This window comes from Zalophus californianus, chromosome 16 (assembly GCF_009762305.2).
Source record: "Zalophus californianus isolate mZalCal1 chromosome 16, mZalCal1.pri.v2, whole genome shotgun sequence".
Classification (NCBI taxonomy): domain Eukaryota; kingdom Metazoa; phylum Chordata; class Mammalia; order Carnivora; family Otariidae; genus Zalophus; species Zalophus californianus.
In genome coordinates, this window is record NC_045610.1 from 49,051,444 (window position 1) to 49,072,452 (window position 21,009).

The 21,009-nt window shown below is 38.8% G+C and overlaps 1 protein-coding gene across 1 annotated transcript in view; it reads left to right on the top strand.

Moving 5' to 3' along the window:
* The window catches only part of HELZ (helicase with zinc finger), a 157,461-nt gene that overhangs the window by 124,607 nt on the left and 11,845 nt on the right, over positions 1-21,009 (top strand). The window contains 4 exon segments of the mRNA XM_035724531.1: positions 1,427-1,506; positions 6,126-6,699; positions 7,119-7,359; positions 8,394-8,910. Of these exon segments, the coding sequence (XP_035580424.1) occupies positions 1,427-1,506; positions 6,126-6,699; positions 7,119-7,359; positions 8,394-8,910 (1,412 nt within the window).

The window sequence follows — 21,009 nt, forward strand, 5'->3', positions numbered from 1 at the left end:
CAAATCAGGGATTTTTTTTCAAGGAATTTAAAATATCCAACAGTTAACTCTTATAGATTAAAATCCTTTCATGTGTGTGGGGCTCCTGGTTAAGCATCAGACTCTTGATTTCGGTTCAGGTCATGATCTCAGGGTTGTGAGATTGAGCCCTGCATCGGGCTCGTGCTCAGCTGAGCCTGCTTGAGATCCTCTCCCTTTGCCTCTCCCCTTGCTCTCTCTGTCTCTCTCAAGTAAATAAATAGAATCTTAAAAAAAGAAAAATAAGATCCTTTCACGTGTGAAATAGCATTATTTAATTCTATTCTAATTGTGAATTTTTTTAAATCTCAATTTGCTTTCTTTACTATTTATCATCCACTTATATTTAGTTTGCTATTACTTTTAAGTAGTTTAACTACATTCCTTTCAGAATATCTATTCAGTTTAGATTCCTTTGTTAATTGAGTTGGCATATTTTTGGATTTTTGCTTAATTGCATTTGTGAATGGCCAGAGCATTGAGCCTTTATAAATAGGCAAGAATGCCAATGCCTTTTGTGCATCTAGTTTAAGAAAACGAGGCTACAATTTGCAACGACGTGGATGGAACTGGAGGGTGTTATGCTGAGTGAAATAAGTCAATCAGAGAAAGACATGTATCACATGACCTCACTGATAGGAGGAATTCTTAATCTCAGGAAAGAAACTGAGTGTTACTGGAGTGGTTTGGGGGTGGGAGGGATGGGGTGGCTGGGTGATAGACATTGGGGAGGGTATGTGCTACGGTGAGCGCTGTGAATTGTGCAAGACTGTTGAATCACAGTTCTGTACTTCTGAAACAAATAACGCAACATATTTTAAGAAAAAAGAAAAAGAAGAAGATAACAGGAGAGGAAGAAAAGGGGAGTATGTCAGAGGGGGAGACGAACCATGAGAGATGATGGACTCTGAAAAACAAACTGAGGGTTCTAGAGGGGAGGGGGGTAGGGGGATGGGTTAGCCTGGTGATGGGTATTGAGGAGGGCACGTTCTGCATGGAGCACTGGGTGTTATGAACAAACAATGAATCATGGAACACTGCACCAAAAACTAATGATGTAATATATGGTGATTAACATAACAATAAAAAAATTAAAAAAAAAAAGAAAACGAGGCTACAAATTCCTGGAGAATGGGCAATTATCTTTGAAATTATTTCATGTTTTAAGGTTATTCCTTTATTAAGCTTTTGTTTTGACAGTGAGGTTTGCTTTAATTATAAATTTTCTTTCTTGCAGGGAAACGGCAACTCTGAACTTTAGAAAAGGCAAATCCCAAGCAGTAGTATAAATTGATATAATGGGTGAAAAATGTTCAAAATAATTCTGCTTCTGTCTAATAATGGTTAGTCATTGGAAATGTAACATCCATTGGAGACGGTTTATAAGAATTTTTAAATATTTTCTTAGGTAAAAGCGATACAAATAACCCTGGACCTGAAATTAATAAGATTCGAACACCAGAGAAAAAGCCTACAGAAGCAAAACAGGTATGCTGCTTACATTTGGTGAATGGATTGTTCTGATGGATTTAGTCTAATTGATCATCTTGGAATCTTGACGTTTTAAAGAAAATTTTCTATCTTTTTATGTATGTCTTTTATGTTTATTGTTTATGAGGATCTGGTGGGTTGTGTTAATCCTCTCTCCCTTCACCTTTTCTTTGTGGCTACATTATCTGATTTATTCGTATACTTTTCTCAAATTGTGTTATTCAGTGATAGACTTGAATTTAGAGCCTCTCCATGATAAAGTACTAAGTGAAGACACAGCTGTAGATGTGTCATTGAAAATAATCTCAGAATGCAAAGAGTTGGTATAGTGAAGAAGGAAGACTTAACTTCCTTAAGTAGCTTTAGCTTACCTTGTTCTCTCATTACACCTTCTGTATAAATCCTTAACTTTTTTAATTGAAGTATAGTTGACACACAATGTTACATTAATTTCAGGTGTACAATATAGTGATTCAATGAGTCTGTATGTTATGCTTGCTCACCGCAGTGTAATTACCATCTGTCACTGTACAACGCTATTACAGTACCATTGATTATATTCCCTGTGCTGTACCTTTTATCCCCATGACTTATTCATGTCATCACTAATCCTAAATTCTTTATCCACCCATTCATCTACTCTCCTTGCTTCTGTACTTGTGAACCAGTTAGGGAAAACCAGATCATTCGTTGAATTAGTGCCACTGGAAATCTCTAAGATTTTATTTATTTATTTGAGAGAGAGAGAGCACAAGTGGATTGAGGGGCAGAGGGAGAAGCAGACTCCCACTGAATGGGGAGCCTTATGTGGGGCTCAATCCTGGGACTGTGGGATCATGACCTGAGCTGAAGGCAGATGCTTTACCAACTGAGCCACCAAGGCACCCCTCAAGCGACCAACTCTTATGAACCCACTTCAGTTGTAGTCTTACTTGTCTTTTCTCTGGTATTTGTTAACTATTTTCTACTTCATTCTTTTTGACCATCTTGTTTCTTTTGGTTTCTTTGACATACATTTCTACTTTGCGCAACTCTAACGTGACCTGTCTCTTTTGTAAGTTCCTGCCCACCCCCCTTCCCATCTGTCCCTAGTCCTTACGTTGGGGTTTCCCAGGGTTCTGTCACTGTCCTACACCTCTGCATTCTGTGATTTCTCACATAAACTAGGTCAGTTCCATGGTTTTAAATCTCTGCTGCATGATAATGACTTCCAAATCTGTATTTCCAACTTAGCTGGCTTTAAGCAACTGTACTCTATACTCAGTGACTTATGTCCCCATAAGCAGCTCTGAGTCACGGTTTTCTACAACTGAGAGGACTTAGTACCTACTGGAGGAGTACAAATGAGGCAGCCAGTGACCCTTTGTGCTGGAGCCTGAGGGGAGCTGCCGTGCAAGTGGAGGTTCTGTGTGTGTGGAAAGGGATGCGGGGAGAGAGTAGGCAGCAGTGAGGAAGCCTTGGCAGCCCTTCTAGTCCGATGCAGCGCAGGACTCAGTCTACCACAAGAGCCTTGGGTACTGTGAGAGCCGCCGAAGCCGAGATAGCCAAGTGTCTCTCTTGTCCTTGTTGTAACATTTCTCTTACGATCTTTCCCTGTTCAGGAACTAGGCAACCTGATAGATGTTTCATTTTCTTTCCACCCATCGATGCTTTGTCCTAGGGCCTCGGGGCAAGCCAGTTCCTAGCTCTCCTTGACTCAGTGCCTCAGTATTAAGAGGAAAGTGATGGAGGATAATCTGATTCTGGTAATAATTTAATTCTCAGGCTCCTTCAGACGTTACAGTCCTCTATGCTGCTTAGCCCATTATTGTAGTATCATAGAGTAGCACAGTCTTCCTTCCTTCCTTCTGTCCTTCCTTCCATCCTTCCTTCCTTCCTTGACTTATTTATTAAAGATTTTGTTCATTAGAGAGAGAGAGAGAGAGCACGCACAGGGGGAAGAGCAGAGGGAGAGGGACAAGCAGACTCTGTGGTGAGCACAAAGCCCGACGTGGGGCTTGATCCCATGACCCTGAGATTATGACCTGAGCCAAAACCAAGAGTCAGATGCCCAACCGGCTGAGTGATTTAGGTGCCCCGAGTAGCACAGTCTTTTTTTTTTCTTTTTTAAGATTTATTTATTTATTTTAGAGAGAGAGAGGTGGGGGGAGGGGCAGAGGGAGCGGGACAAGCAGACTCCTGGCTGAGTGGGGAGCCCAAGGAGGGTCTGGCTCCCAGGAACCTGAGATCATGACCAAAATCAAGAGTTGGCCGCTTAACTGACTGAGCCATCTAGGTAGCACAGTCTTGATTAAGTTTCTATGACCGGCCTAGCTTCTTGTCCATGTCAAAGTCAGAAGTGAAGGAGGCAGCTTGTCCATAAACAACCTTGACATCTAATCATTATGATCTCCCTCATGTGATCTGAGTATGCTTTTTCAACAGCGTCTTATAGAAAGATGTATATCCCAGATGAATGTAGCATTAGTCATCAAAAAGATGAGGATTTATGGGGGACAATGTTTGTTTATAAAGAACCTTAAGTAGATTCTGAAACTTTGTTTTTAATTTTGCAGATAAAGTTTAATGATTTAATATATAAAGCTTAAATCTTGGCTCATTGTAAATGGTTAACGACAACTCATTATTCAAGACCCTCCATATTTATAATGCCACTGTGGGTAATGGCCTCTGAGACATTCAGAGAGCAGGCTTTACAGCTGCTTGGGAAGACTGGGATGAAATTGTCATTCTTTTTTTTTTTTTTTTTTTTTTTAAAGATTTTATTTATTTATTTGACAGAGAGAGCACAAGCAGGGGGAGCTGCAGGCAGAGGGAGAGGGAGAAGCTGACCCCCCCGCCACTGAGCAGGGAGCCCGATGTGGGGCTCGATCCCAGGACTGAGCCACGCAGGTGCCCCTGAAATTGTCATTCTTCCCATTTCATCTTCTAGACAGTTTCTATACACCCAGTGATCTTAAGGACCTTATTGGTCCAATTCATGGCAAATCCATTTGAACTTAGTGATGAGAGATGAAAATGCGCTGGAGGCATGATGGGCACGTCGCTGCCGGTGTTGTGATAGCTTGGTTGCCAAGAGTACCTGAGCTGCAATTCAGGAGCAAGCCGCTTGTTCTGGGTTCTGGAGAGTGGTCAGTTCTGTGTTTAGCTTGAGAGCCTTTGGTGAGGCAAGTACTCTACAGTCCTCAGTGACTATTTCCACATTGAAACTTATAGGGAGATTGATATACCAAAGCAGCTCATTGAGTGTTTTGACAGAGATGGGAAGAAAAATTGCTTCTTTCCACATTATATATCAGTTTTCACATTGTCACCACTTAGGATCAAATTTGGATTTCAGAAGGATGACGGCACTCTCTAGCTTACAAATCTTTGGTAGCTTACCACAGTTTACAATACAGGATTAAAAATGTTTATTCTCAGTATCGAATCATTCAGGGTCTTGTGTAATTGGGCTCTTGCAGTTTTATCTGATGCCAGGAAGGGGAAAACTAACATCTAAACAAGTGACGTAGTCGCTTTGTGTACACAGAGCTTCTCATGCTCCTCAGATCTGCCATATTTTTCTCCTTTCCCCGCCCTCCTTGGTCAGGCTGTTACCTTTACCTAGAATGTCCTTCCCGCACTGGTAAATTTCAGCTCCTTGCGCAAGATTCAGTTCAAATGCCATAGCCTCTGTGAAGCCACCTCTCATTGTCCTCTCACTTCCTTTTGTTAACACCTCTAATTTTGTCTTTACTTGTTGGTATCCTCTACTGGCCTCCAAGCCTGGGCTTTGCAAACTTTTCCTGCGAGAGGCCAGATAGTACGTCTTCAGGCTTTGTGGCCGCATGGTTTCCGAGCAGTCACTGGGTTCTGCCACTGCTGTGAGAAGGAGGCCATAGACAGTGTGTCAGCGAACGGGGGGTGGTTGCGTTCTAGTAAAACTTCAACTGCAAAAATTTGGTGGGCCAGAAATGGCCTGGGGATCATGGTTTGCCAACCCTCGCTACAAGCTCTGGGGGGTACGGACTGAGTCTTTGTACTGCCTTCTTAAATCTCCAGCACGAGGTGCAGTGCTCTTGGTAGGCTCTCAGGAAACGTTTGTTGAAAGGGTAAATGTCAGTACCTAATGGCAAGAATTGACAACCAAATTGGTTATACAAAGGTGATAAAGTATTTATTCACTTCAAAGTTGTTTAAATTGAGACAAGTATTTTTAAAATTAATATAGATATATTTGAAGAAAGAGATGTATAAAAACAATAAAATTGGAAGGAAAGGACACATTTTAATGATTTATATGAGAAGGAAATAAATGGTTATCTTTCCAAGGAAGAAACTGTGAAATTAAAAATAATGTTTTTAAAGGAATTAAAGTGGATATTTTAATAAGAGGGCAATATCTCTTCTTAGGACTCAAGTTTAATATGCTTTTTTCTGTTTCATCTTTTCTAATTTAAAACCTATTTATTCCCTCCTTTGATTGTCAGAAAGTGATTGATTGGGCACCTAGCACACAGCTGTGACTGATAAGAATCTGTCCTATCTTGTAGATGTGCTAGGGGTGGGGAAAGGTGGAGAGCCACAGGACCCAGATCTTCCCTAGTTAAGAAAGACTTCTTATTTTTTTCTAGATTGATTTGGAATCAAATCCACAGAACCGAAGTCCTGAGTCGCGTCCTGGTGTTGTTTATCCCAATACCAAGTTTCATCGCAAAGATAATCTCAACCCGAGACACATAAATCTTCCTCTCCCTTCTCCCCATGCACAGTATGCAATCCCCAGTCGTCATTTTCATCCCCTTCCCCAGCTACCCAGACCACCGTTTCCAATTCCGCAACAGCACGCTGCCTTGCTAAATCAGCAGCAGAGTAATTTGCCTGAACAACCAAATCAGATGCCACCCCAACCAAATCAGGTAGTCCCACCACAGAATCCGTTGAACCAGCTGACTCAGCAGCCACCTCCTCAACTTTCTCCTGCCTATCAGGCGGGACCCAACAGCGCTTTCTTTAATAGTGCAGTTTCTCACCGACCACAGTCCCCTCCTGCAGAGGCTGTGATTCCTGAGCAGCATCCCCCTCCCATGCTGCAAGAAGGCCACAGTCCTCTGCGAGCCATCGCACAGCCCGGCCCCCTCCTTCCTTCACATCTGAATAACTTCACTGATGAGAACCCCCCAGGATTGCCTATAGGGGAGGCTTTAGGTAAGTTCTCCTGTCACTGCTGGATGTGACAAATTCAGAGATTATTTCCTTAAGTGGACATGTACTGTGCAATATTAATTTGGGTCAGGATTGATTCATTTCTTCAGATAATGGCAGCAAAGATCAGTTGCTTAGTGTAACAGTCAGAATCTTGTTCCAAATGCCAAATGATATCAAGCATCCAGGTCATGCCATTTTACATGATTATGTAGGTAAGGAAGAATCATCATCATCTTTATCATGACTTTAGTTACTGGCAAATTTAGAAAATATTGCTTTCTCCAAAACCCAAACTGTAGGCATTTCTTTGTCTCTGTGAAGAAAGTCTGGTTGCAAAAACCCTTGAGTAACTTGAAACCCCAAATTAACCTGAAACCCCAAATGCATGAAAATTTAAACTCTTCCCAAATATTTTGCAGATCGTATGCACGGGGGTGTAGCTCTAGAAACACTAAGGCAGCAGCAAGTGCGGTTACAGCAGTGGAACGAGCATCACGCCTATCTCAGTCAGGGCAGTATTCCATACCCACACCATCACCACCCTCATCCTCACCTCCAGCAGCTTCCTCAGCCGCCCATCGGGTTACATCAGCCGCCAGTGAGAACAGACTGGAAGCTCCCCAGCAGTGCTGAAGAGGAAGCAGAAACAACAGACTCAAGGTATTTCTACGGAGTAAAAATAGCCTCTGAAACATGACCCACACCCCCTCCCCACACACCCACTGTTTTCTTTCTTGGATGTCATCCTTTAAGCCTCAAGTTGGAATTTTGTCCCAAAGAAATCGGATGCTGGCCTTCTAGGCACATGCTGCATAGTTCTATTGATCGACTCTAAAATACAGAGAATCCATTTAGAAGTAACTGGTGCAAATCTGGGCATGGACAATCTGTTGTGGATTGAATATTAATGTGGCCCCTTGCTTTGTGGCTCTCCTGAAAAAGAAATGTACCATCACTGTGAGCATTTTTTTCATACTCAGTAGTAATACAAGAAATGAATGGACACGGAAGTAAATTAGTGATTGAAAGTTAAAAATTAGAAATTTATCATCAGTTTTTTTCCCCAACCTGCACAGAATTCTGTTTTCTTTTTAACTACAAATGTTTGAGTGTTCAGTCCTTATTCTAAACTTGTTTTTATGACCAGTGTCATGTGAATGCAATGAAATGTTTCCTAATCCCTCTGAACAAGGCCTACCATGATGGTGACTTTTTATAATGGCCAGTTATCAAAGACATACAGAGACAAGGACAGTTTTTAATGCCAAGGGAAAAGAAAGAAAGGTACTTGGGGCATATTTAGTGTCTTCAACTCAGCATGTATTGAGTGTTGATGCTCACTTTTTTTCTAAAAGATTTTTTTAATTTAGTTGGAAGAGAGAGAGCCCACATGTGCAAGTGGGGGCAGAAGCGGGAGAGGGATGAGCAGACTCCACGCTGAGTGCTGAGCCCAACGCGGGGCTCGATCTCTCGACCCTGACATCCCTAGCCGGAACCAAGAGTCTGATGCCCAACCAAATGAGCCACCGAGGCGCCCCTTAATGCTCACTTCTGAGATTAATTAATGTTAGTTTTAATGAAGTATTCTGATTTTGTCTGTAAAAGTTAACACTTAGAGTTGACTAAAGCTCTCCTTGATGTGACAGAGCTTTTCTTTTGTTTTCTTTTCCTCATATCTCATCGTCTTTGTGTAGGTTTCAAGACTTAATCAGAGAACTATCTAATCGTGATCAAAGTGAAACACGGGAACTAGCTGAAATGCCACCACCTCAATCAAGACTTTTGCAATACAGACAAATTCAGACTAGGAGCCCACCAGCAGTCCCATCTCCCCCATCCAGCACAGACCACAGTAGCCACTTTTCTAACTTTAATGACAACAGCAGAGACATTGAAGTAGCCAACAACCCAGCATTTCCACAGCGCCTACCGCCCCAGATATTCAGCTCGCCTTTTTCGTTGCCATCTGAACACCTTGCCCCTCCTCCCTTGAAATACCTGGCACCTGATGGAGCATGGACTTTTGCTAACTTACAACAGAATCACCTAATGGGGCCGGGTTTTCCCTATGGCCTACCTCCATTGCCTCACAGGCCACCGCAGAACCCTTTTGTACAAATACAGAATCATCAACATGCTATTGGTCAAGAGCCATTTCACCCATTGTCATCTCGAACAGTATCTTCTTCTTCGCTCCCTAGCTTAGAAGAGGTAAATGCCTTTCTTTTTGTTTTTTTCCTTTTGGGATTAAATTTTTGTGAAAAGTAGTAGTATTTATTGATTTGATGAGAACAGTGGACAGATCTTATTGAATTTAATAGTCTTTTAAAGATAATCTTTTCTTGGAATTTATTTTAATTTCCCCTCTTATTGTGGTATTTCAGGCTTTGTAGAATGGTCATTATTGTTGAAACATGTCCCTTAGAGTCTGTTACTGCTGTTTTAGAACATTTAACATCTGCCTGACCTGAGGAGGCTCTCCTTCCAAGCAGCTTTTTGTTCTGTCTAATCCGGGCAAATGGTTTCTAGTGATTTGTCTTTTTACTTAAGTTACATTTGTCAGTTATAAATGTGTTAATTAAGCTCTCCATAGATGTTGGCTTTCTCAGCCAGTGGTGAATTCCTAGTGCCGTGCTTTCTTAGCCTGGGCAGTTGATGCGCAGCAATACTGATTCCTGAGTGTCAGAATGGGCAGTGTATTTAACGTGGAATTGACTCTGCTCAACTAGGCATTTTAAGGTAAATTTTAAGGTGGATTTTTATCTTAAAATACTTACGTATTTCTAAAGAGCTTCTCTATGGGCCTTCGCTGATATGAAAATCTTAGTAATTCCAAGTTATAAAACTTCCAAAATGGTACCATTGGTGTAGATTATAAACATGTCTAGCTGGTCCCCTTAAGTTTGCGGTGGTTAAAGATGATTATGTAGAAAGTTGGTTGTGGTCATTATCAATGGCAGATGTCTTCTTATTAAAATAGGATAAACATTTACAATTTGATACATGAAAGATACCTTTTTGACCTTAGCTTCATTTTGGCAGTTCCTCGTTGATTTCTAAAGGCTTTAAAAATAATTCTCGTGTTTTGCAATGCTGGTTAAATAGAAGTCAAGTTTCATAGGGATGGTTCTGTATCTTATTTGTAGAGTTTTGGGGGTAATTTGTTCAGGTTGTTCCAGTAAACATTGTTTGGCTCATCTCGTTTAATAACTGTCATGAAAACAACTTAATTGTCATCTTAGGCTCCTAATATAAATTGCAAGCGTAAGATGAATTGGTATCTATATATATGTATTGTGGGGATCTAGAAATTTGGAACCATGCTTTTAAAGATTTGACACTTATGTGACATTATTTCAAGTTATAATGAAGGGCTTAACAGCTAAGCAGTAATGTAATTTTCAGTTAAGTGATGTTTTCTATATTTACCTATGTATGTATTTCTGATAAAATTCATATAACAAAAACTTCACCACTTTAGTTGCTCCCTAATCCTCCCTGCCTCCAGGCCCTAGCAACTAATAATCTACTTTTCTGTCTCTGTGGAGACATTTCATATAACTGGAATCATACAAAATGTGGCCTTTTGAGTCTGGCTTCTTTAGCATGTTTTTGAAGCTCGTGCACTTTGTAGCACGTGTCAGTACTTCATGCCTTTTTATGGCTGAATAATATTCTACTGTATGGATATACCACAGTTTGTTTATCTCTTCATCGATTGATGGGTATTTGAGTTGTTTCTGTTATTTTGCTATTATGAATGATGCTGCTGAACAAGTTTTTGTGTGAAAGCATATTTTTTGTTCTCTTGTTTAATTATGTACCTGGAATTCCTGGGTCATCTGGTAACTCTATTTGACTTTTTGAAGAGCTGCCAAGCTGTTTTCCACAGTGCCTTGTACCATTTTACAATAGCGATGTGTGAGGGTTCCAGTATCTCCCCCTCCTTTTTTTTTAATGATAGTCATTTAGTGGACGTATAGTGGTATCTCTTTGTGGTTTTGATATGCATTTCTCTAATGACTAATGATGTTGAGCATCGCTTCATGTGGTTATTGGCCATTTGTATATCTTCTTTGGAGAAATGTCCATTCAAATCCTTTGCCCATTTAAAAAAAATGGTTGCCTTTTTGTTGTGGAGCTGTAAGAGGTTTTAAATACATTCTGGGTACTAGATTCTTATCACACATACGATTTGCTGTATTTTCTCCTTCGATGGCTTGTCTTTTCACCTTCTTAATAGTATCCATTGATGCGTAAAAGTTTTTAATTTGAAAAAGTCCCAATTTATCTGTTTTTTTTTTGTTGTTGCTGTTCTTGTTACTGTGCTTTTGATGTCATACCTGAAAAACTGTTGCTTAATCCAAATTCATGGAGATGTATGTCCACCTTCCTCAGTTTCATAGTTTTAGTTTTTACATTGATTTCTTTGATCCATATTGAGTTAATTTTTGTGTGTTACATGAGGTGGTGTCAAATTCATTATTTTGCATGTTGGTTATCTAGTTTTCTCAGCACCAGTTGTTGAAAAGACTTCTTTGTCCATTGAATGGTCTTGGAAACCTTGTCACAAATCAATTGACCATAGGTGTATGGGATTACTTGTAGGCTTTCAATTCTGTTCATTATTGTCTATGTCCTTATGCTCTACCACACCGTCTTGTATACTATATCTTTGTAGTGAGTTTTGTATTTGGAAGTATGAGTTTTGTACTTTGTTCTTTTTCAAGATTGTTTTGGCTATTCTGGGTCCCTTGAATTTCCATATGAAATTTAGGATCTGTTTGTCAATTTCTGCAAAACAAACAAAACATCTGGGATTTTAAAAGAGATTTCTTTAAATCTAGAATAAGTTGAGCACTATTGTCATCTTAACAATATTAAGCCTTCTGGTACCTGAACGTGGGATATCTTTACATTTATTTAGGTCCTTTAAAATTTTTAACAGCATTTTGTAATTTTCCAAGTATAAGTCTCACACTTCTTTTGTTAAATCTATCCTGAAGTATTTTATTCTTTTTCCTGCTGTTGTAAACAGAATTGTTTTCTTAATTTCATTTTTGGATTGTTCATTACTAGTGTGTAGAAATACAATTATATATCTGCAAATTTGCTGGACTGTTAATTAGCTCTAATAGATTTTTTTGTGGGTACCTTGGGATTTTTTTTTATATAGAAGAAAATGTCACCTGCAAATATATCTTTCTTCTTCCTTTCTAATCTGACTGCATTTTATTTCTTTTTCTTGTCTAATTGCCCTGGCCAGAACTCTGGTATAATGTTTAAGGCACTTACTTGGTAAATTAGAGAAAAGCAAGTTATCCAGGGTGAGTTTTTCAAATTTCCTTGTGTTTTTGATTTCTGATTTCATTCTATTGTGGTTGGAGAATATACTTTGTATAATTTTAATCTATTAACATTTATTGAGACTTGTTTTGTGGCCCAACATATGGTCTTTTCTGGAGAATGTTTCAGGTGCACTAGAGAAGCATGAGTATTTTGTTCTTGTTGGCTGGAATGTTATATAGTTATGTTAGGTCTGTTTGGTTTATATTGTTCAAATTTTCTGTTTCCTTTGAATCTCTGTCTAGGTTTTATATCTATTACTAAAGGTAGGGTATTGACATCTCTCAACTATTAATGTTGAATCTTCTGTTTCTACCTTTCAGTTCTGTCAGTTTATGCTTCATGTGTATTGGGGCTCTGTCATTAGATTTATATATATTTATAATTGTTACATCTTCTTGATGGATTGACGTTTTTATCATTATATGATGTCCTTCCTCTCTTATAACAATTTCGATTCAAGTAGGTTTTTTTCTGATGTTTGTGTAGCCACCACGACTCTCTTTTTGTCTGTTTGCATGCAAACTCTTTTCTCATTCTTTCGCTTTTTGATTTTATCATTTGTTGTTTAGTGATTTTTCTGATCTAATTAAAAAATAATTTTAAATTAAAAATTCTGAAAAAATTTTTTAAAGTCTGGTTGTCCTGTGTCGCCTCTGAAGTCTTCATGCTGTTAGCTTAATGGTCAACTAACCATGGCACAGAGATTTCCTTAAGTGCCCAGGACTGAAAACATGGTCTGGTTTTTGCAGAGGCGTTGGAATGTGCGTTTGGGTGCACCTTCCATGCTCAGCCAGGCAGCTTACATCTTTGCCTTAGCCCTAACTTCCTGCTTCTGCAGAGCCTCCAGATCAGCCAGAGGTAGGAACTTTTCAGGTCTTTTCTGAACATGTGCACAGCGTGTGTGTGGTCTTTTAGATTCCCAGGAATGTGTCAGAGCTCTTCAGAGCCCTTATTCCCTAAAGCCTTTCCTCCTAAGATTTTGGTTAGTCTGCTGTTTGGTCCAACTGTTATCCATTGCTTCAGGCAGCAGTGACTAAAACCTTTGCCTATAAATGTTTTTGATACAGCCCTGTTAGCACTGGTTGAGTTCTCAGACAAGATAGGGCAAGTGTTTTTGTTCGTTTGTTTTTGAGCCAGTCTTCCAGGGACCACCAGACGGGTCACAACAAGTAATTACAGGTCTTTGAGATTGAGACCTGCTCCCTCTGGTGATGGTGCTGGAAATGCAAGGTCTTACTTATATTCAGTGCCACCATTGAGCTGGAGAGCAGGGGGTTGGGACTAGAGTAAGTTAAAATACCACAGAGCTCATTATTCTTACTGAATTTTCCGTTTTTTTTTTCTTGATGAAATGCTCCCTTGGTTGCTGCAAACTTTAATTTATTGAATTTAAGAAAGGTGATGGTGCCAGTTTTGCCAATTTTTTCATTGCTTTTATGGAGCGATGGACTTTGGAGTTACTTACCTCTGCCATTTATACTGCTATCTTTTGTGATTTTTTTTAAAAAGATTTTTATTTATGAGTGAGGGAGTGTGCACACACAAGCAGTGGGGAGGGGCAGAGGGAGGTGGGGAGGGGCAGAGGGAGAGGGGGAAGGAGACTCCCTGCCGAGCGAGACGTAGGACTCGATCCCAGGACCCTGAGATTATGACCTGAGCTGAAGGCAGACACTTAACTGACTGAGCCACCCAGGTGTCCCTCTTGTGATGTTTTTTCTTTAACCTGCCAAATGAGTTCATAATATGTGGAGGAAACAATGTGCCAAAGGCTTTATAGGGTCCTCTAAAGATTTGTACTTTACTAAATAATACTCAGTACTGAATAATGTACTTTATTTAATCTTTGAAATACTTAAATATTACTTAGTTTTGGAATTTAAGTTCTTTGTACCTTCAAGCTCTTAACATTTGATATTACTGCTTAGCTGTGTGTGAATAAGTACCTTTAATTGTCACTGGGTCCTTAGAGTGAAATTACTTTTGCAGAAATACTTGGTCATCTTTATTTTGATGCACAGGATTCTCTAATGATGACTAACTTGGAACACTGAAAAAATACCTTGACAAGGAAAATGTTATTTCTTCCCCATTGCGGATTTTGACATTTTCAAGTGCATTGGGTTAACTTTTGTGTGTTGTGTGGTACAAAAAGATTTTGCATGAATCATCTCACAGAATGAATAGTTTGTGTTTGGTGTTTATTTCTAGCCTTTTAAAATAATTTCTTTAACACTAACAATGTAGAAAAATGTCTTATTTCTTTCTGTACTGTGAATTCTTTCACTGCTAGAAACCTTGATAGATTAATCTCATGTGGGATGAAAATATCTAGATGTTAGCTTAACAGTTAACTTTGAACAGAGGTGGTTTTTCATATTGTTTCATTAGTATTTTCTTTTTTATAATTATGTTTTCTTTTGACAAATGAAGTACATGGTCAGCGTGGAAAATGTAGTAACTAGAGATAATTATTTCTAATTTCACTATATGAAGATAGCTACTGTAACATTTGGCTTTTCATAGCATTCATAGAGAACATGTGATTTCATAGCATTCATAAATAACGAACATTTGGTTGATTACTTGTTGTTAGGAAAACTTGAAACAATTGTTTCCCTTAATTTCTGTGCTCACTTTTATCACCCCAACAAGCCTTTCTTTCCACCAGGTCAAGGTGCCTAAATGGGATCTTGATCCTATTCTGTAACATTTTTTGCTACTTAAAATTTTTTAGAATATTCTCATTTAGATGTTTAAGGCTTAAGTCTTAAATGCAGTGGGTTTTCTTACCTAGCGTAAATGCAACCAAAACCCTGGCCCTCAGCTGCTGGGGTGAGGTTGGGGCACTGTGGTCTGGCAGTGGTGCCAGAACCTCTCTCACTTCTAGTTCTTTCTGATGTTGGGGTGAGGAGGGGAACGGAGGGCAAAGGTGCCACCCTTACCCTGGGCCAGCTTACAGACCATTCCTGATTGGAAAGAGAGAGTGATCAGTTGCTCCAATTTGATTGCAAATTTCAGTGTAAGCTTGGGATTTTGATTTAATATTTCTCTAAATATTTAGCCATTGTCTTCATACTCGTTAAATTACTGCATTCTCTCTAAATAGAATAGTAGCTTTCTTATCAAATGCTAAATTCTTTTATATTAGCACTGTGTCGTACTTGGATTTCACCTAACTGCTGTGGGGGTGGGGAGAGATGAAATATAAAGAGAAACAATAAAAGTTAATTCTTGGCTTTGGAGCTTACAAGGGTTCAGTTTCTATTAATTTTGGCATGATTCACAATTTTTCTAGGGTAATTTTTTCTGTATGAGATTTTCCACTTTGTATGACAACTTTATAATTTAACTTCTAAGTAAGATGCTGTTCTTCAGTATACACTCAGATCTGTTTGCAGACTTGTGATTTTTCTCCTCATCTAGCTATATTTATGTTTCTGTACTAGAATTGTACTGTTTTAATTTTTGAGACTTTGTAGTATTCTCATTTGATAGTGTAAAGTTTCTCTTACTGCGTTTTTTTTTTTTTTTTCCTTCCAGGGGTGGGCAGAAGAGCAGAGAGTTACTGTTTTTTTTTTTTTTTCTTTAAATTTTTTATTGTTATGTTAATCACCATACATTACATCATTAGTTTTGGATGTAGTGTTCCATGATTCATTGTTTGTGCATAACACCCAGTGCTCCACGCAGAACGTGCCCTCTTTAATACCCATCACCAGGCTAACCCACCCCCCCACCCCCCTCCCCTCTAGAGCCCTCAGTTTGTTTTTCAGAGTCCCATCATCTCTCATGGTTCGTCTCCCCCTCCGATTTCCCCCCCTTCATTCTTCCCCTCCTGCTATCTTCTTCTTTTTTTTTTTTTCTTAACATATATTGCATTATTTGTTTCAGAGGTACAGATCTGTGATTCAACAGTCTTGCACAATTCACAGCGCTCACCATAGCACATACCCTACCCAATGTCTATCACCCAGCCACCCCATCCCTCCCACCCCCCACCACTCCAGCAACCCTCAGTTTGTTTCCTGAGATTAAGAATTCCTCCTATCAGTGAGGTCATGTGATACATGTCTTTCTCTGATTGACTTATTTCACTCAGCATAACACCCTCCAGTTCCATCCACGTCGTTGCAAATGGCAAGATCTCATTCCTTTTGATGGCTGCATAATATTCCATTGTGAGTTACTGGTTTTTCTACCATAAGTTTAGAGTCCTTTGTGAACTCTTCCTCCTCCCCCCCGCTGCACAGTCCCCCACACCCAAAGAAAAACCTTTCTTGTGTTTTTTTTTAAAGATTTTATTTATTTATTTGACAGAGTGAGAGCATAAGCTGGGGGAGAGGCAGAGGGAGAGGGAGAAGCAGACTCCCCACTGAGCAGGGAGCCTGATGCAGGACTCAATCCTAGGATCTTGAGATCATGACCTGAGCCGAAGGCAGACGCTTAACCGACTGAACCACCTAGGCGCCTCCTGGGTTTTTTTTAAATTATATCAAACGTGTAGCTTAAATTAAGGGAAATTTTGTCTTTACAAATTTTTTAAACCTCTCATTTAGAAATTGGTACAATCCTCAATATTTCTTTTCCCCTCTATCTCTTTCCCTCCCTTCCGTTTTTATTTTCTGAATGTTCCTCTGTAAAATTCTATAGCAGCTTCATTACTGGTTAAATTTATATTGATTGTTCCTTGTTTTTTATTATGAATGGAACCTTTTCTTTCCCCCATTATACTTCCCAGTTATTCTACCTTGAGAGACAAATCCTCATTCTTCTTAAGCGGGCATAGTTTCACCACATTAAAAACTTTAATTTAACATAGAACCCGCAATACTGATACTGGTACAGAACAAATGTTGTCAGGTAGGATGTGCTTCACCATGAAATAGTTTGATTAAAAGTGCTTATGAGTGGGGCACCTGGGTGGCTCAGTCATTAAGTGTCTGCCTTCGGCTCAGGTCATGATCCCAGCGTCCTGGGATTGAGCCCCGCATCAGGTTCCCTGCTGCACGGGAAGCCTGCTTCTCCCTCTCCCACTCCCCCCCTGCGTGTGTTCCCTCTCTCACTGTGTCTCTCTCTCTGTCAAATAAATAAAATCTTAAAAAAAAAATAAAAGTGCTTATGAGTAATGCGTGGAAAATTCTTTTTTAAAAGCTTCACTGGAAAAGTCTCAGAATTTGAAACTGCATGCTTTTGTGTTGCAGTGGTGGTAGTGTTGTGATGACCTTCCAATGAGAGTGGATGCTTGTAAGTCACTCATCTTGACCAGTTTTCAGTCAATCAACATTTACCGATGCCGTCTTAGAGATGACATATATGTCTCTGATGAATCTGCTTTGAAATATCTCTTGTCTTATGTGTTGGTTTTTGAACAAAGACACTTTTGACTCATCTATTAGTTTTTATTTTTTCCTTCAAAGAAATCTGGTTTTGAAGTTAGTTGGTAGTTTTGATTTTAGTGTTGTCTGATTACCCCACACCCCCACGTTCTCCCTTCTCTGGCATGAAGTCTTGTACAAATGTAGCTTGAAGATTATATTCTTGGCTGACTGACATATTCTGCCTGTTCTGACTTTAGAAATGGGTGAGGATAGCTTGTGACTTAGGTTGTGTAACCAGGTGGTAACAGCGCAGTATTCTCAGACGGATCGTTAATGTATGGTATCTAATAAACCATCTGGTGCACATAACAGAGACAGTGATCAGCAGATTAATAAATTAGACCTCATTCATGCTTAAATTATCAAAGCTAATCATTTAAATGAGATGTTCTATTTTAATGAACGTTTCTGGCACCATAGTTAATGACACTTGGAATTTTCACTAGAGCATTGAGCTCTTCCTTAGTGATTAGCTTTGATAGTATAATTATAAATAGAGCTCTAATGAACTTAGTTGTGACCTTTCCCCCAGTTATTTATTTATACGTATACTTTTGAGGTTTTAGCATTGTATTTTGATATTTAGAAAGATACATATTAGCACTAGCCTTATTAGAAAATGATCATATGTTTAACAACATAACAGTTTCACAGCTTAGCATAAAGAATATTTATAAACACAAATGTACGTGGAGTTGATACTGAACCTAGAAGTAAGGATCTCTGACAGGGTAAAATGAACCATTAAGCAATAAATAATGAAATTATTTTAGACTCAAGGACTCTAAAATGAAACCGGTGTTGGACATTGATTGGGCTGTCTAAAAGTAAAGGAACAATCTGATTAGCAGGAGATAGATGTAGAAGGAGGAGTCTCTTCATGAAAGAAACTGAGGACTGTGCAGAACAACAGGAAACAAAATGTGGTCAAGAAATAAGGAAGAAGGGGAGAAAAGTATGGTTTATATCTTTAATTAGCCCACAGGGCTGAAGTATAGGTGGAAATACAAAGGGCATTCTCTGTTGGAAATTTTTTTTTTTTTTTTCAGACAAGAAAGCTTTCTCTGAAATTTATAGCTGCGGGCCCTTGTCCTTCTGTGTAAATTTCATAGAAATTGCCCTCTGGGTGGGGGGGGAATTGAAATTTTAAACTCATTGCCCAGAATGCATTTTATTGTAGTCAGTTAGCATGCTATATAGTTTTTGAATTTAAATAACTTAAATAGGCTTGTATGTGGTATCACATTTGAATTATTTTAGCAGATAGAGCAAATTTTTGACGATTGTTAAAGTCGTTAATGGATTATGTTTGGACATTTTAATAAAAAAGAGTTAAGGGGCGCCTGGGTGACTCAGTTGTACATCCAACTCTTGCTCTCAGCTCAGGTCTTGATCTCAGGGTTGTGAGTTCAAGCCCCACGTTGAGTTTCACGCTAGGCGTAGAGCCTACTTAAAAAAAAAAAGTTAAAATATATTCTCATTGAGAAAGACTGATTTATTGAAGACTCTTTTAAAAAACAGAACTTTGAAAGTAGTTGAAGCCCTGAAGATCATCTTTCTCACTCCTCCTCCTCTTTAAAGGAGCCTGAGGCACCGAGATGTTCAGGGACTTGCAGCTTAAGCAGTTTTACTAATTAAAGTGGATCTGAGACTCTGGATGCCCAGCCTCCTCTGTTTCACACTGTTCTTCAGCTTTTTATGCCATGAGTAAGGTTTCTTCCTGGAAGATGAGAAGCGATTGCAATTACATGAAGTAGATATGGGGGTGGGGGTGGGGGGATACCAAATTATGTTCCTGGGACCGAAGAATTAAATCTTCAGATGTATAAAGGTTTCCTTTTTGGTGGGGAGGATGGGAGGAGGGATGGTTCATTTTAGAATTTTTGATTTTTTTTTTTTTTGGCAGTCTTGATTCTTAAAAGCTATCTGCTTCCAGCTGCTAAATGTTTATCCAAATGATTAATTCAGAAAATTAAAAGGAATGTACTTCACTCCTCAATGTTCTTTTTTTTTTTTTAAGAGAGGGAGAGATGGGGGAGGGGCAGAGGAAGACAATCTTTTTTTTTTTTTTTTTTAAAGACTTTATTTATTTGAGAGCCAGTGCGCAAGTGGTGGGAGGAGGGAGAGGCATAAGCGGACTGCGTGCTGAGTGCAGAGCCCAACACAGGACTCAATCCCATGACCCTGAGATCATGACCTGAGCTGAAATCCAGAGTTGGATGCTTAACCAACTGAGCCACCCATGCGCCCCCACTTTTCAGTGTTCTTTAAATATAAAACAAATATTCTCTGGCATTACCTTGTGTTTTAAAGCTAGGAAATTTAATTATGATAATTATGATTCTTCAGAGAAAATGCAAATAGTTAATAAGTTAAAGGCAAACTTCTGTGACGTAATATTTATTTCCTACCCAAACTGACATTTTCTCATTGTAAGAGGCGTTGTGGTCTGTAGTGGATAACTTTACTGTTTCATATTCAAGAAGCGTAAACAAGAACCAGATAGATTCAAGGTAGCTCAAAATGTCACAGCTGCGAATCTGACATTTCTCTCTCAGATGTAATATTGCATTCATTCTAGTATCTCCTCTATTACCTTGTGTTTGGATGTAGCAAAATAAAATTGCTTGGTGGGAAGATACTATTTGCAAATTGTAAGCGCCTGTGAGCTGCTTCAGATGGTATTTTTCTTTATTTAGAACTAAATTGATTCTAATGTGCTTTGCTACAAAGTCACATTCATTTCAGTATACTTTTCTTTTAAGAAAAACAGTAACAAAACCCAGAGACAACTGTACCATGGTTTTAGAAATCAAGATAAATTTTGCTTCTATTGTTATGATTGAATCTTATGAACCTAATGTTGACATTAAAGTTGTTTTTAAAGTTCTGCTTAGATAATGCATTTTATTTTAAAAATAACTCCTTTAAAATGATATAAAGGAAATAATGGAAAGTGTCATTGTTTTCTGGACAAAAGAATGATGGTGGCTTGGATTATATAGCAGTGGAAATGGTGAGACGTAAATAAAGTCAAGATCTATTTGTGGTTAAAACCTACAGGAATTCCTGATGGTTTAGTTATTATTTAAGATGAAATGAAATGAAATAACCTGTTTCTTATTTCTACTAGCCACATTTCAATTGCTCAGTAGCCACATGTGGCTAGGGGTCACCTTACTGAACAGTGAAGGTACAGAACATCTCCATCATCACAGAAAGGTCTTTGAGACGGCTCTAGAGAAAGACTCAGCCCTTCAGCTCTTTGAAATTGTCTTACATTATATTTTTGATAATGTTCTACCATCTCTTTTCTCTGTTTCTCTCTCTTTCTAAAGCATTTGTTAGACCTCCTGGATTCTCCGTATCTTTTTTGGTCCTGTCATATTTTGGTATCTTTGTATTTTTTCCTACTCTCTGAAAGATTTTTTTTTTTAATTTTATCTACAAACCCTCCTATTGCATTTTATATTCGAGCCCACAAATGTTTTAATTTCCAGGAGTTCTTTATTCTCAAAATTTTCCATTTTCATAACATCTTATTTTTGTTTTTATAAATGTAATGCTTTTTTCGAGGAAACTA